The sequence below is a fragment of the Sparus aurata genome, chromosome 19, assembly GCF_900880675.1.
Source record: "Sparus aurata chromosome 19, fSpaAur1.1, whole genome shotgun sequence".
NCBI lineage: Eukaryota > Metazoa > Chordata > Actinopteri > Spariformes > Sparidae > Sparus > Sparus aurata.
The window spans coordinates 11,339,187-11,354,360 of NC_044205.1; the positions used below are offsets into that span (position 1 = coordinate 11,339,187).

Sequence of the window (15,174 nt, forward strand, 5' to 3'; positions counted from 1 at the left end):
CAATCTGTGCCAAAAAAATCCACAAATTTAGTATTGCCAGTCACAGTCCTACTGAGTAATTAGTAGTAATTACCTACAATGGTGTAACACAACAAGAAACAGTATTGGCATACAGTCAAATACCTACTCATGATATATACAGTATCATGACAGCATATTACTCAGGCGGATACCAATTGTGTCATTTATTCCCCCTTTTGGGCGAGGGACACCAATAAATCTTCATTATTTAAAAGAACAACTGTCACTCAGCCCTTCATTACACTATCTTTGCAGGAGTACACATTTAGTCATACACATTTATGAAACAACCTTTAATATAACCTTCTTTCACAAGAAAAGGATTATTGTTTTTCCGCCTGCTCCACACCTACCTACTCAGTGAGGAGGTTTTTTCAGCGCTGATGTCATGGGGCAGTGCCAGTGCAAAAGTGATGACACATCAGATAAAGATGAGCCAGACTGAATATCAGCTGGTATACAGATGTTATCAGTATCATACGCATCAGTAAGAATACGCCACAATACTTTTAAGTACATTTTCCTGTTCACACTTTTGTACTTTTGCATAAGTAACATTTTGCATGCCGAACTTTTAATGCTGCAGTTTTAACCTTGATGTGTCGGTACTGAATTGCTGCTTTTTACAACCTTCGCTTGTCTCTTTCCTACAGATTTCCCTGCATTTGCATTTGTCTGTCTCCGCCCCGTGCACTCTCAGATTTGGGTTGATGACACAGCTGTATTTTACCACATTAAAGTGTATCGAGCCCAAACACACTAGTTCTTTATGAATACACTGCCCCCCCCCTCTCATACTCCAACCCCTCCACTAACAAACACACTCCTCCGGATGAAGGCAACATTACCCTCCATTGAACAGGCGTAAAAATCCAATACCTCTGTGCCTGGCGTCTGCCAGACAGGGATGTGCAAGAACAGCTTTACCCATCAATTTTCTAATAACCATCATGCAATATGACAAGGAAAGAAAAAAAGAGAAAGTTAACAACACACAAGGATGGAGGTGAGATATCGGAACAGGAGGCACGTGATTATTGGTCTCTCAAGTAAAGAGCTGTCTATTGAACCTGCTGATGGATCTGAGGGCACGTGGTCTTTCTACGCCTGTGTGTGTGTGTGCGTGTGTGTGTCTGTGTGTGTCTGTGTGTGTGTGAATGATAATCCTTCACAGTCAAACACATCCTCTTTTCACTCTCCTTTCAGCGCATATATATTCTTCGTATACACAAGACACCTCTTAGTGTGTAAGTACAGTATCTTATCCTTCCAATAGTGTCTGGCTCCACTTACACGGTCACATGTACAAACCCCGTCTGTCTGAGCTCAGAGTTTTTCAGGCCTTGAAGGAAAGTCGGAAAAGAGCTTAACAGTCTGCAGACGAGCTCCAGAAATGTATTGTGCATGAAAAATATTACAGTGAGTCATTGTGCTGAGGCAGTAAGTGGGAATTAAATGTGCACTGTGGTAGCTCTCCACCTCTTGTCGCTGAGTGATTTAGAAGAAGAGGTCCATGTCAGGCGAGCTTGCCCTTGGGCTCACAGAGGAGAGAGGCAGCCTGCTTGCGGAGCCCTCTCCATGAGGTTGTCGCCAGCGCGTCCTTAACCTTTCCTCTGTGTCGCAGATAAACTAAAAGACGAGTTAACTAAGATCTGAAGTGGACCGCGTTCCTAGTACTTCGTATCTGTCTCGGTTTAGAGATCAATACCAATGACTCAACTCACTTTGGCCAGTTGTTGAGATTTCTGGCTTTCAGAGAAGGAAAAAGGAAAAAAAAAAAAAAAAAAAAAATTGTTGCATACATAGCCTCCTGACACTGGGTTGGATTTCTCCACTGATTTTCTAGCTTCGACCCTCCGTTGTCCATATGTTCCAGGTCCCTGCTGCAGATGAATGTCGATAAAAGTCATAAATGTCTTCATGTACCATTTAAAAAGCGCTGTGTGTAGCAGCTTTAAACCTTGCTACATTATTGTTGAATCAATTGTTATCCCTTTTAAGTAATGACTCTAAACAACCAGACTGTGATGGAGTCCAGTGGCAGCCTTTATCGGGCAGCAGTTGCTTTAAAATGTGCCATAACCGCCTCGGCTGTCTGTGTCTCGTGGAGACTGTTTTGCATCCTCTGGAAGTTCTTTTGCCATCAGCCTTTCCTGGAATCTTTATCTTTCCTACTGTTTTGTGTAATAAAGCAATTTCCCTCAATGCCTTAAAGCAAGGCAATAGACTACCCACAAACCCCTGCTGCTGATGCTTATGATCAGATTTGCCTGTGATCTCTGTGACTTGTCACAATAAAATGTTTTAGTGGTAAAAAATAAAAAAAATTTAACTGAAAAAAAAAATCCCAGAGCATACGATTTATAAAGGCTAATTGAAGAGAGCAGTTGGAGGTGTTTGTGTTCATGCCGCACTCAGCTGCGACTCACAGGCTTCAGCAGAGAAATAAACTTGAGGTGAAAGTCAGTTGTCAAAGGCTCATCGCCTCATTGTGTCTGAGAGCAGCGAGGCTGGCCACTCTCTGCTGTCTCCGAGGCTCTTTTTAAACAAGACACTTGGAATCTTATTGATACCAACTTTTCTTCTTTTTTTTTTTTTTTTGAATGGTTACATTTGGCTCGGAGGATTTTCTCCTGCCGTCTCCACTTGTGTGTCCGGCTCCAAGTGACGTTGCGCAGGTACCGGGAGCTCTCCTCCATTCCCCGGGAGCGGCGGAGACACGCTGGTCGCTTCTGTACGGCTAGTCTCCCGTTCCTAAGATGTCCCGTTTTAAAGCGGATTTATATGGCTGCAACAGGCTACAGGACAGGCTCTCCTCGACGGTATGAAGCACTGAAGACGAAGGTGAGACTCTCAGGCAGCTGATTTCTTTACATTTAATTTATCTCCATCCGAACGCCGGTGCGCGTAAACTTTTGAAGCTCCGCTGCGACGCGCGCCGAGTGGGTGGCCAAATTGTGCGTCGTGATTAGACAAAGTAAGCCGACTATTTTGAGAGCAGATGCTATTTTTTCCGGTTTTCTTTGTCTGCTGTCATTCAGAACCCAGCCTTATCCGTGTGTGGAATTGTGCTGATCGACAGCGCCGACAGTTTGGTGCGATAAATAAAGAGAGAGCAGGTGTAGCTTTAAATATGGTAGTCTGTAGACACCGCGAGAGCGTTTTGGTCTCTTAGAATAAACTCCTTTTGTTCTTGGAATTTTGTGCAAAACTCCGCTGTATATATTTATATATTTGCATATATATGTGGGGCTATAAGGGACACAGGGACGCGCCGTGAGCGCACAGATCCGAGGAGGCACGGGCACCGCATCTCCACATACAAGTGTGTTGAAATCAATCAGTCATGCTCCGTGCAGATAAAACACACCCATGATTCCTTGTCATCAATTTTATATTTCCTCTCACGCTGGATTTCTATTCATTTTTATTTTTCATCTCATCTTTGACTGGTGAAAACGACTTTAATGCACGTTTTCTCCGAGGTCCGGCTTTCTTTCTTTCTTTCTTTCATTCTTTCTTTCTTTCTTTCTTTTCTGACGATACAACTGAATGTTCCGTTCACCTGCACAGGTTACATTGCTTTGTGCGGGCGGTGACCAGGGCCTCTCTGGGCCTATAGAGACCGCACACGCATCCACTCATTGAGCTGTGTAGGGGCTTGTCGAGGCTTGCTGGAAGGTTAACCTGTGTGCCAAGTGTCATGACCTGACTAAAGCAGTTCTGACACCCTCTCTCTCCATGCGCTCAATCTTCGCGCTTATCGATGACGGTGCGCTCGTTAGAATCTCGTTGTCAGGTACGGATAAAGCAGAATTGGTTTTTTTTTTGACATGTCGAAAACATACATTGCATTTTGGTTTGAAATCATCATCAACGCAAGACCCCTTTCTCATGTTTTTTTTTACTTATGAATAGCGCAATAATCCGTTGAGAGTTTCTTTTTCTTTTCTTTTTTAAAAATGGCACCTTCGCACTGGAGCGACGCTTTCTTCCTATTAAAAGTCCTTTACTCAGACTTCCCGCCTTTCCACCTATTTCTAATTTAAAGGACTCACTGAATGAGGCAAAAGTCGTAAAACTACTCAAACCCACGCCCCTTTTTACTTACATGATGGATTTAAATCACGTTTTTTTGAACAACTACGCACCGTTCTGAATTGTAGCAAATAAATCAGGTGCGGTTTAAGGATCAGTAATAAAGGAACTCAAACCCTGGGGTGTTGCGTTTCACCCAGTTCGGACCGGATCGGCCCCCCGAGGGGACGCGGACACACGTGTTCACACTTTTGGTCAAATTCCTCCGATATTTGGTTCAGATATTTGGTCGGCAGTCGGAGATGTTCCTCCTCTTGTTATACCCGGATGCGATCATTCCTGTTAGACTACTAACGCCCGCATTTGTTGGATAATTTAACGCGATCAGGCGACTCGGGTGAGCTCCACGAGAAGAGGTTCAACTCCAGGCGATCCTCCTCCCTCCTGAGTTTCTAACGGGTCCCGAAAGAGGGATGGCGTGCGTGTGTTGGGATGCGTGCGGGTGGGGGTGGGGGGGTTGAAGGCGAGGTTGGAGACAGGCTGGAGGGGTGGGGGTGTGGGGGGGGAGCGAAACCATAGGTGTGCGTGGGTGGGGGTTGTGGGGGGACAAGCTGAGTGTGCGTCTCATCTAATAGAAGCCTCGGAGCGCATTATCCTCCCCGTCATCTCCGTCTGGGCGGTCGGTGCAGCGCCGTGCCGGGGAAACGTCCGGGAGAAGATGCGTTGATGCGGGCGGATATTCTCAGCCGCCCAGTCTAATTGGTGTGATTCATGTCCCTGTTGAGTGGCTGAAACCTACTCAGCGCCAGGGAGAAGGAGAGAGAGAAAGAGAGAGAGAGAGAGACAGAGGAGAGAGTGGGGAAGAGATTGGCGCCAGACCCGCACGCAGGAGTCTTTGGAAATGAAGGAATTATAAACAGGGCAGGAAAACACAGGAGGCTCGCACGGCAGCGGGTCAAAGTTTTCTTTTGCAGTGGTAGGGGGGTTTTTCTTCTCTTTTTTTCTGCGGACATCAGTGTGCCTCAGACTGACGCCGTGATGGAATGACACTTGGAGAAAGAGGATGATGGACACTTTGGCACCGGAGCTCCTGCTCACAAATCCCCTCGTTTCCAGCAGCAGGCGCGGTGCTGACCGAGCCCTCAGGACGGTGATCAGTCATTTGTTTTGAAGTGGCAGGAAAATCCTCCTCTTGATCGTTTCTTCCCCCCCCCCCCCTTCCCCCACCCTCTCGGTTCGCCAAAAAACAAAAAAGTGAGAGATGGTGCGCACAGCGATTCCTCAGAGACTGACGTGCGCACTCATCACATTCCCGTTAAGGAGCGCATCTTAAAGAGCTTCCTTCTTCATTCATGTTCATTCCGCTGCTCTGAACTTGTTGAGCGGCGTTAAAGAGCAGGGGAGGAACACGGAGTACCCCGCACGACAAATGTAAGTTTTTCCTCTTGCTTGTGAAGTTTACTCTCGCTGTGCGCTGAAGCGTGGACCGCGCACTCCTGCGTTAACGTGTCCACTCGTTGTGGTTGGAAGTTACTTGGCTCTGGCCGGGCTGCAGTTATCTCTTTTAATGAGCAGAGAAGGAGGGGGTGGTAGGGGGAGAGCTGTGCGTATTTCACCTCTAAAGAGCGCAAACAACTTTGGAGACTTTCTAAAAAACCACGCAGGAGGACATGTTCATATTTACGAACGACGCGACCTTGACTGCGTCCAAAACTTAACACCGTCGCCTCGGGTCATCTCCTGATGCGCCCCCTTGTGGAACTTATTACCCAACGTCTCCTGTCCATCACGCGTAATTACATTTGTGTCATGCATGCTGGAGCCAATTGGCCTGCCTTTGATACGTCATTACATGAGCAGCCTATTACAGTCAGATTTGTTTTGGCACATGCTTCATTGCTTCAGTCTTTGTCATGCCATTCAGATCTGCGTGACTCCAGTGCTCCTTCTTGCTTCACAGCCCAGTGGTTTTGACATGTTTTACACAACAATCCGTGGCTGTGCTCGCTCTTTAGTGATGGTATTATTGGTAGTGGTTGTAATCTGCATCACTCACACGTGTTTACATTGGCTAATACCTGACAATTATTGTTAACCCTTAACCCGTGCATAGGCAGCACTGTGCAATTTGACATTTTATAGATGCCATTCACAATTAACAGTCATTTTTAATGGACTGAGTCATCTGATTGCAGCCTGTTTTTGTGTTTTTCACTCGTCCTGTGAAATAATGACAGGCGATGAATCGTCACATTCTGCGGGCTTGTTTGCTTGTTTGCAGCTTCAGACCACATCGCTTTATTCCTGCTTATATTTCCAGGCATGAGAGCAGCTACCTGGGTGAGCACATTCGTCAGAGCTAAAGTGGACATTTTGAGTATCCAGACATGTCACTGTGGTTGCAGAATAATGTGCTAGCAGCCTTTTAGGAAAAGTGTCTTTAATAATGCATAAGGTGTTCCCGTGTCGCAAAGAGAGGCATGCTTGGTGGCGAGGAGAGGCGAGAGGGAGGGAGGGGAGGGGAGGGGAGGGGAGGGCGGAGGCGTGATCTTGTCTCACTGTCTCATCGGGTGCCCCGTGCACTGCTGTGTTATGTGGCGCTGGAGTAACTGACGCCCGAGGGTGTTCAGCTCGACTCGGGGGCAGCGGCGCCACAGTCACCCCTGTCAAAAGTGCTGCTCTCACGCACACAGAGTGCATGTGGCAGCTTCAGCAGCAGCTCCGGGGACAGGGGTGGGGTGGATGGAGTTAGCAGAGATGGAGGGAGTGATAGAGGACTGTGGCATGTGCAGCTGGTGGAGGCACGTCTTCAGCAGGCACGCAGGGGCCGGGGATGCCTTCAGAGGCCTGACCTGTCTGGCTCCTGGGTTGGAGGAGGAGGCTGCAGCTGCATCCTGCTGAAGGGACGATTCCCTCACGGCTCGAGGAGAGCACTAATACCAGCCTCATTCCAGTCATTCACCTCATTTCTGGTGTTCTTGAGCAGGTAGACAAAAATGAGAAAAAAAAACTCTAAACTGATGAAATTCCATCAGGGCGAGACACTTGTTATGTCTGACATCGTTATTGCACGCAGCTTTCACACACAGGTAATAATTTATCACATCAGAGGTGGAAAACAAGCTTCAAATACACGCCCGGGTTTGGCTGAACAGAAACAGCCAGACTATTTGTTTAACCCTAGAGCAGAGCTGCGGCTTTGATTCCTTCTGAGGCCACCCATCCCCAACACGGAGTCACTTAACCAGCTGTCAGCACTCCACCCATTTGCTACCTGTCGTCATTATTAAAAGATCATAAGCCTGCCGATTGAAGGCGGTGACATTTTAAGAAGTGGAAAAGAGCGCTAAGTGATGGGCTGACTGGGAGGCAAGCCCCAGGGATGCGTTATAGGGATGCTCGCCGCTCCACGCTAACGCTGGCTGTCATGTTTGCCGGGGCCATGCTCCACTCTCCATATGTTTATTCATGAGGACAGAGGACTATTGGCAGGTTGTTAACAGGGAAGATTAGGGATTCTGGAAAGGCAGGCAGAGAAATCTGGTGAGTGGAGCACAGAGAGCAGGCAGGAGGCTGTATTTTTTTTTTTTTTTTTCTGAAGCCGGGCCAGCTTCTATCTTTATCTGTCTTTCATCTGTTTCTGACTGTCTGCCCTCCTGTCTTTCTGCCCTTCTCTCTCCCGCGCTCTTGTTTCTCTTTTAGTAAGGCACTGGTGGGGAATACGAAACAGGTAGAGTTAGAAAAGATGAAAGTAGGTAGAGACAGGACAGGAGCGGGGGTCAGAAATTGCCCTTGAAAGTGCATAAAATGCGCGAAATTAAAAACGAAAGGAGGGAGGAAAATAGCTCGGACATCAGTTGTAACCTTGTAATTATTCCACCTTACTCTGGGCCGAGCACATCATTTAGAGCTAAAGTGGACAGTTTTTGAATTTAAGGACAATTTGTCGAATTGTGAAGCAGCCAGGCAGGTGTGTAAGTACTGCCCCCTGTGGGCCACCACGGGACAATCGTGGGAGATTATGACCTTCGTCCGGGGCGAGAAAAAAACGGGCCTTTTTTGATCGAAGATCGACTGGAAATGCAAGTCTGGAGGAGATGAAAATGTTGGCACCACACAGCCAGCAGCAGAAGAAACTGCTGAACCAACACAAACCAGTGGTCGACAAAAAGCGAAACGATCAATATGGCAAAACTAGAAAGAAAGGGACGAGAGGGAGAAAAACTCCGAGTCTAGATCAACAATATGGGTGCTTATTTGTCAATTCAAAATGTAAAGTGCTAGGTTGCTGTTTGATAAAATTCCCACCGAAAGACTTCAAAATATCATTTGAGCAAGAAGCTGATTACCTACCCAGGACAACATGTACACCTGCAGAAATGTAAGGCTTACAGTGAGAGAGAAGAGGCAGCTATTAGGCTCCTTCATTTGCTCATTCGATGATATGCATGATTCACACGCGACTCCTCCTATAGTAGTAAAGAGCGGCTCTGGGGACATGCGTGTAACATTTCCCCCGTGATTTGGAGAGACACTCAGCAATGCTCGAGTGGCCCCGGGAATGAAATGCAAGCGGACACTGAAGGCTGTTTGGAAGCCCCAGAGACGAGGCGAGCGGTGGGTGCATGGGTGGCTGTTTGGGTGGGATGTGACGAACTCAGAAGCCAGAACAAACTCTCTCTCACGGGCCGACAGGGCCTTGTGAAAGATTCATGTGTTTAAATATAAAATCGAGCTTGCAGAGCTGGCAGTTCGGTACCTACAGTCCCCTGTTGTTTCGGGGCAGGCTGAGTGCACACCTCAGTAACCGCTCTACTGTATGTGGTTTATATGGGAAAGGACTATGTCGATATGTTTGACCTGATGCTGCCTCATAGCTTCTTTTTTTTTTTTTTTTTAACCTTTATTGTTCATATTCATGTGACTGCTTTTGAATGTTATCATTTTCATGCAGCATTACAAGCAATTATCTCATTTCCATCATTCTTTAAGAGTGTAAAATAACATTTAGATGTCCTCAAGACATTAAATTTTCCACATTTTGCATAATTTATTAAGATTTGAATCTCACTCTATTTGGTTTGATACCCACACACACAGGAGAATGTAATTTTGGCTGGTTAACTTTCATGCATCTTCAGATAGTGTTACAAAGTCAGAGCCACCTTCATCTCCCTCTTCGCTCCAACTTTAAATTGCTGCTTTTTCTTTTTATATTTCAATTTCTGTAACTTGCAATTTTCATGTTTTCGTGTTTTTCAAGACCATCTTCACTCAAAGGATCCTGCGTATTGTATCTACACTTTGTGAATACTTTTGGCCTTCACTGTGCAGAAGCACAAAGTATCAAAGGATCAAACTCTGCACACACATCAGGTGTGTGCAGAGTTTGTTACTCAGAGGAACGTTTGTCTGTACTTAAACTTAAATCTCAGTTTCACACGTGAACGTACCTGCAGGACTTTGTTATCACAGTGAGCTTGGAGGCTAATTGCGACCCAGCGTGCAGCTTGAACTAGCGCGGTGTGGAAACTCACACTTTATCATAAGCAACATTAATAAATGGGTTAAGTTCATTAAACTTAAGTACATAATCATTTCATTGCTTTATAAACCATTTATTAAGCAATTGTTTAATGTTAAGTTGCAACTGATGGTTATAAACAGTTACAACTGTTTAATGAATGGTATATAAAGCTTGACATTGTTTGTTTACTGTTGAAATATGTATTAACACATTTCTTTTTAACTATAAAATTAACCCTTTATCAACCCTTTAGTTAAACTTTTGAAAAATAATTAAATGAGTCATTTACCAGGTATTTTTCCTTTTTTTTCGAAAACTGTATCAACACAAATAATTATTTAAAGCACAGTATTATTGGTCTTTAAACATGTCTTGGAGCGTCTTCTCTAACAATGCAACACCCAGGGTGAATAACATTCACTTGCTTCACTCAACTTTCCTGTTGTTGACGTTGCCTCTAACCTAAACCAACATTCATCCATTGTTTCACCTTAAAATATCAGCTTCTACATTAACACTCTTTATCTTTATCTCCTTTTCCCACATATTTTAAGTTGTAAGATAACTGATAAGATGTGCTGGATAAACATGTTGTCACCAGGCTACTTAATGTGCCTTATAAGAATTCCTATTCACAATAGTCTACAAAAAACATTTTCAACTTTGAATACAAAACTTGTTTTTCTAGCAGTCACCCTCCCTCACACCGAGCGACCTCCTACTGTTCCTGTAAGTGTTTTTTTTTTTTTCTTCCCCGCTCCGTGCGATGTATATTCCTGTACATGGCTTCCTGTGAGCGCGCCTCCTGTGATGTCCTCGGACCTTGATCGATGGTTAGAGGAAGCGACCCGCCCTAAAATAAACCCATATCTCACTTAAAATGCGCATCCACACTTCTCCCATCTGCTCTCCTTTTTCTCTCCCTCGCCTCATCTCCTTGGGGCGACGGAGGGTTATAAGCAGGGAGTAATGAGAGGAAGGGGCCGCCGTGTCCGGGATGGTAGAGTGATTATGACCCCGCTTTTGTGATCTCTATTGCTTGTTATCGGAGCCTCGCCAGCGCTTGTTGTCTCATTACCCATGACTTGAACCTCTCTGTATCCAGAGGTTGCACGTGAAGCTCTCACACACTTTAACACACACACACACACACACACACACACACACACACACGTACACAGGCAGACATCGCAGGCCATCTCTTTAGTCTCCCCCTTAACACGGAAATATTATGTCTCTTAATGGGGAACAGGGAGCTCGGTGCCAAGAGTTCCTCTGGATAATTGGCTGCTTCCTCACCTGCTGACATCTCCCCCATTGACATTCTTACATTTTACATTTAAGGTGCTTCATTTCTTTCTCCCCTTAACCTCTTCCTCCTTCCTCCATCCTCTGACTCCTAATACTCGCGTTTTTCACGATAATCTTGCAGCCATAATTGTGGAATATGTTTCTTTCTATTGATGCGATGGATCTGTATTTTTTTGCACTGGAATTATTTGTGTATGAGATGGGGGCAATTTTTTTTATTGAGATCGTATCCTATATTTTTCATCTTAACATTTCATGGATTGAATACCTCCAGTAGCATTAAAAGATCTGTTTCCTTCATGTGTATTTGCTGCTTTGTATAGGACGTATTTGTATACCACTAACCTTTCACCTCCGTTCTCGGGTGCTCTTTAAAGTGATCGTTTACATTCCATCATTTCTAAGCGGCTCTGGAGGAAAATATCTGACTCAAATGCAGCTTTAGATCTCTTTCACATTAACACAACACATCAGATTTACATTACGTGCAGGCAAATACAAATATTATGGCATTCCCACGTATACGTAAGTGCGACAGTGGCAAATGTGCCTTCCTCATTGATGTTTTTTCGGTATCGGGTCACATCATATGCACATTGAATCTGAGCATGTGTGCATATTATCGTTATCTGGAGGGTGTGAATGTGTTTAAATGCGTCTTCAGTCCTTGTGCTGACTCCTATATAGAGTACCAGTGACATATTGTCTTTCTCACACTCTCACATTACACATAAGTCACCTCATCATCCTGTCGCAGCTTGTGCTCGACTGAGAGTGCTGCTTTTTTGCATTTAAAAACAAATTGGACTGTGGTATAATACAATTTTCCCCCTGCTTCCCATGTTTTATTTTTACTGATAAACTATTATTTCTTCTTCAATGCTGCTGTGACTCAGTGTCTAATCTAATCTTTTCTAATCTAATTATAAATAAAAATTGGAATTAATTAGCAATGACAACACACTGTGCGTCTAGCTGCCAATTGAACCAGAATGACTGGTTGCTGTATTGGTTAGCACACAGACACACACACACACACAGATTCGGCTGACTGATTAAGCAGCGCTAAAATGTCTGCCAGTGTGTCCCTCCTGTCTCTGACCACTGACTCCGGTCTCCATCAATCAGGCTGCTGTTTGCAGGCAGGAAGCCTTCACACACTTGTATCCACGGGCTCGGCCAACTGGCTTACTGCTGTGTTTCTGGTGAGAGAGAGATCAAGGTATATGCAGGTTGTAGACGGACTAGTTTAAAAGACTTTATAAGGTCAATTCAAAAACAAAGTAAAGGACAAACATTTTTCTTAAAATGTAGACTATAAACGGACAGCGGGGTTGAATGTATGAAAGCTCGACACTCGGCTATGTTAAAATAAGTGGTTTTAATTCAAGAACTTCAGACAAAAGGAAAAGTGAGGCCATAGTATGTGATGGTTGGCAGATATAAATGGATGCTACTCAGCCTGGGAGGTAAATCACTGTATGTGATATAGTGCAGTTGCCTCTGCTATGGACAGCTCTACCACTTAAAAGAGGAAACTTGAAAGCAGCACGAGTCACAAGATATTTATGATAACCTTTGACTGTTTTTATCCTCAACCACAAAGTGGGACTATATCAGCTAAGCCTGGCCACTTTATCCTCTTTTAGGATTTGTTTTTAAATTGCTCATTGATCAATATTATTTGTTAACCATAGATTAGGTGACTCTGTGTAATATGAAAGGTGTAGTGCCGACCTGTCAGCTCCGCAGTTCTTCTCTTCTCTACAAGCGTCTTTCATGTGGTTTGTTTTGATTTTACAGCTGGCAACCTCTGTTACGTTCACTCTCACCTTCATCAGTGTCTTGTCGGCCACAGCAGGCAGCTACCTACCCACTGACAACGTTAGTGGCTATCTGGTGAATATAGCGGAGCGTTTAGCAGCTAAAGACATGGATATCGCCCTCCGTAGTTGGTGGAGACCAAAGCTGAGCTAAAAGGGGAGTGAATATTGGACCATCAATAGGTAAAAAATATCAATGAATACAGTTTGAAGTGCATTTAGTGCTTAATGTGAAATTTCTTTGATGAGCTCTTTCCATTATTTGAGCCGTTTCTTAATGACATTTCAAATGAAGTTATCAATCTAGTCACTCCGATCAACAGATTGTTTTTACACACACACAAAAAAGAGTCACTGCCATTGATATACCCACTGATGACGACACAGTCATAATAGTCCTGCATGAGTTCCCGGCGATTCACTGACTCCAGTAGTCCATGATCGCACTCTGTCGTATTGAATGGTAATTGGCGACTAGCACAAGTTTCATCAGACATTAATACAATAAAACATTGTGAGTGTGTTTGGACACAGGAGAGGAATATCTGCTGGCGTAAACAATAGCTTTTAATAGTGATACGCTCCACAAATAGTATGATATTTTGCATCTAAATTTAAATGTATATTCAATCTACCAGCATAAATCGAAGAGCAATCGCTCTGTGGTTGCGGAAAACAAAGCGTTTCTTTATCCTGTTTGAACCTCTTTTGACTCATCGTTCCATCTGTCATTCCAGCTCTTGCTGTGAGGGGTGTGGGACGGGTGTGAGGAGGGTGAGGGGATGGGGAAAACTGTAACACTGTAGGATTGATACCGCTGAGTGAGATGAGGGTTCGGTGTGAAAGCAGCGGGATCCAATTTACCCTGATGGCCTCACTTACTGATTTTCTATGTTTTGATGGACAACAAACACCAACATGGCACCCCTATCTAGCACCCATCCGACTTTCCATTCACACATACACCTTTTGCCCATGCAACGGCGCCAGCTAATGTTCTCTCACTGTCAAATTGTATTCCCACACCGGAGGTATATTCAACCCCCCTTCTTCTGTTTCTCGTTTCTCCGCAGCACCAGATCGCCACACAGGACGAGGGCCATGATTGACAGCCAGGCGAGCTGAGGAGACCTGTCACTCATCTTCCTATCAGCGTGTCAGAGGGCTATCTCCTTCTTGCCTCCCCCCTCTTCCTTCTCCTCCTCCTCCACCGTCCTCCTCCCTCCCTCAGTCCTCTCCTCTTATCTTCTCAGTGGGCCGGTAACCGCACCATCCCTTGTACTGTAGTTATCCCCCACTCCAAAAAAAAACCATTTCAAAAAGAGACAGAAATAGTAAAGAAAAGCAACTTCTAAACTGACCCTCACTCCACCTGAGGGGACTTTGGCATGCCTCCTCACTCCAGTTGAGTGAGTAGTAGTAAGTGGAAGTAGAAGAGGGATTCCTTGTTTGCACACCTCCTTGAGAAGGAGCTGAGAGGGGAGCAGTCATGCGTTTCCATTTGGCGTTGACGCTGCAGGCGCTGTGGACCGGTGTTTGCCAGGCAGCCATGCAGCACTACCCTGCAGCATGGGGCCACTACGATGTGTGTAAGTCCCAGGTTTACTCCGACGAAGGCTTGACCTGGGACTACATGGCCTGCCAGCCAGAGGCAGCAGACATGACCCAGTACCTGAAGGTTTCTCTGGACCCCCCCAACATCACCTGTGGAGACCCTCCGGAGACGTATTGTGCCCTGGTGAGTACATGCAAAAGTGAAGAAAAACCCCAAATCCTCCTGTCGAAATGTTGTACACCAAGAAAAGAAAAAAAAACACCATGGTAGCTTTCTTATCTGTGTCTCTGTATCGTGTATCTTCCCGGGCTTGTTCTGACCCCACAGCCGTGACAGACTCTTTCAAAGCTTGTGTGACTCAGATACGTTTTTCCGTGGCTGAAGAAATAGAAGTTTGTGCCCATTGACGTCACGTTCTGCTGTTCAGGGAGCCGCTTCTCCGTGTGCTTTGCAAACAATGTCTGATGTGCTGTCGAAGTACCAGTACCAGCAGAAAACACTGTGTAATGTGACTTAACTACTGAGAACACAAACACTCACCTCAACCCCACACACGTCAGAGTCCCATAAAAAATACACTTCCCTCAACAGCTTTACTGTTGCGTCGTTGTGTGTTTTGCAGAGCTGAATAAGCGAGTGGCCTAACAATTCAACCATCTCACAGTGAAATAATACACAGGTGGGCTAAAAATACAGCAGCATGTATGATAATGTAAGTGGAGCACTATTTTCATTGACAATACACAAGTTTTCTTTTTTGTTTTTCTCACGTCTAGTGACACCTTTGCCCATGCAGTACTGTAAGTGTTCATTGCTCAGCTACTTTAACTCAAGCAGAGTGGTGTCACCCTTCATTACTGGCGCATTAGGCCCCGTTCCATTTCAGTGTATTTTTATTG

At 45.0% G+C, this 15,174-nt stretch overlaps 1 protein-coding gene across 9 annotated transcripts in view; it reads left to right on the plus strand.

Annotated features, from left to right (window-relative positions):
• Nucleotides 1-15,174, plus strand: part of ntng1a (netrin g1a) — a 302,462-nt gene that overhangs the window by 186,624 nt on the left and 100,664 nt on the right. For 3 of the 9 annotated variants that reach the window (XM_030397934.1, XM_030397935.1, XM_030397932.1), the window contains exons 1-2: nt 2,448-2,865; nt 13,794-14,458. In XM_030397934.1, the coding sequence (XP_030253794.1) occupies nt 14,210-14,458 (249 nt within the window). In that variant the 5' untranslated portion in view covers nt 2,448-2,865; nt 13,794-14,209. Of the gene's footprint in view, nt 1-2,446; nt 2,866-4,650; nt 5,491-13,793; nt 14,459-15,174 lie in introns of those variants that run through there. The other 6 variants (XM_030397929.1, XM_030397933.1, XM_030397937.1 and 3 more) reach the window with 4 other exon arrangements.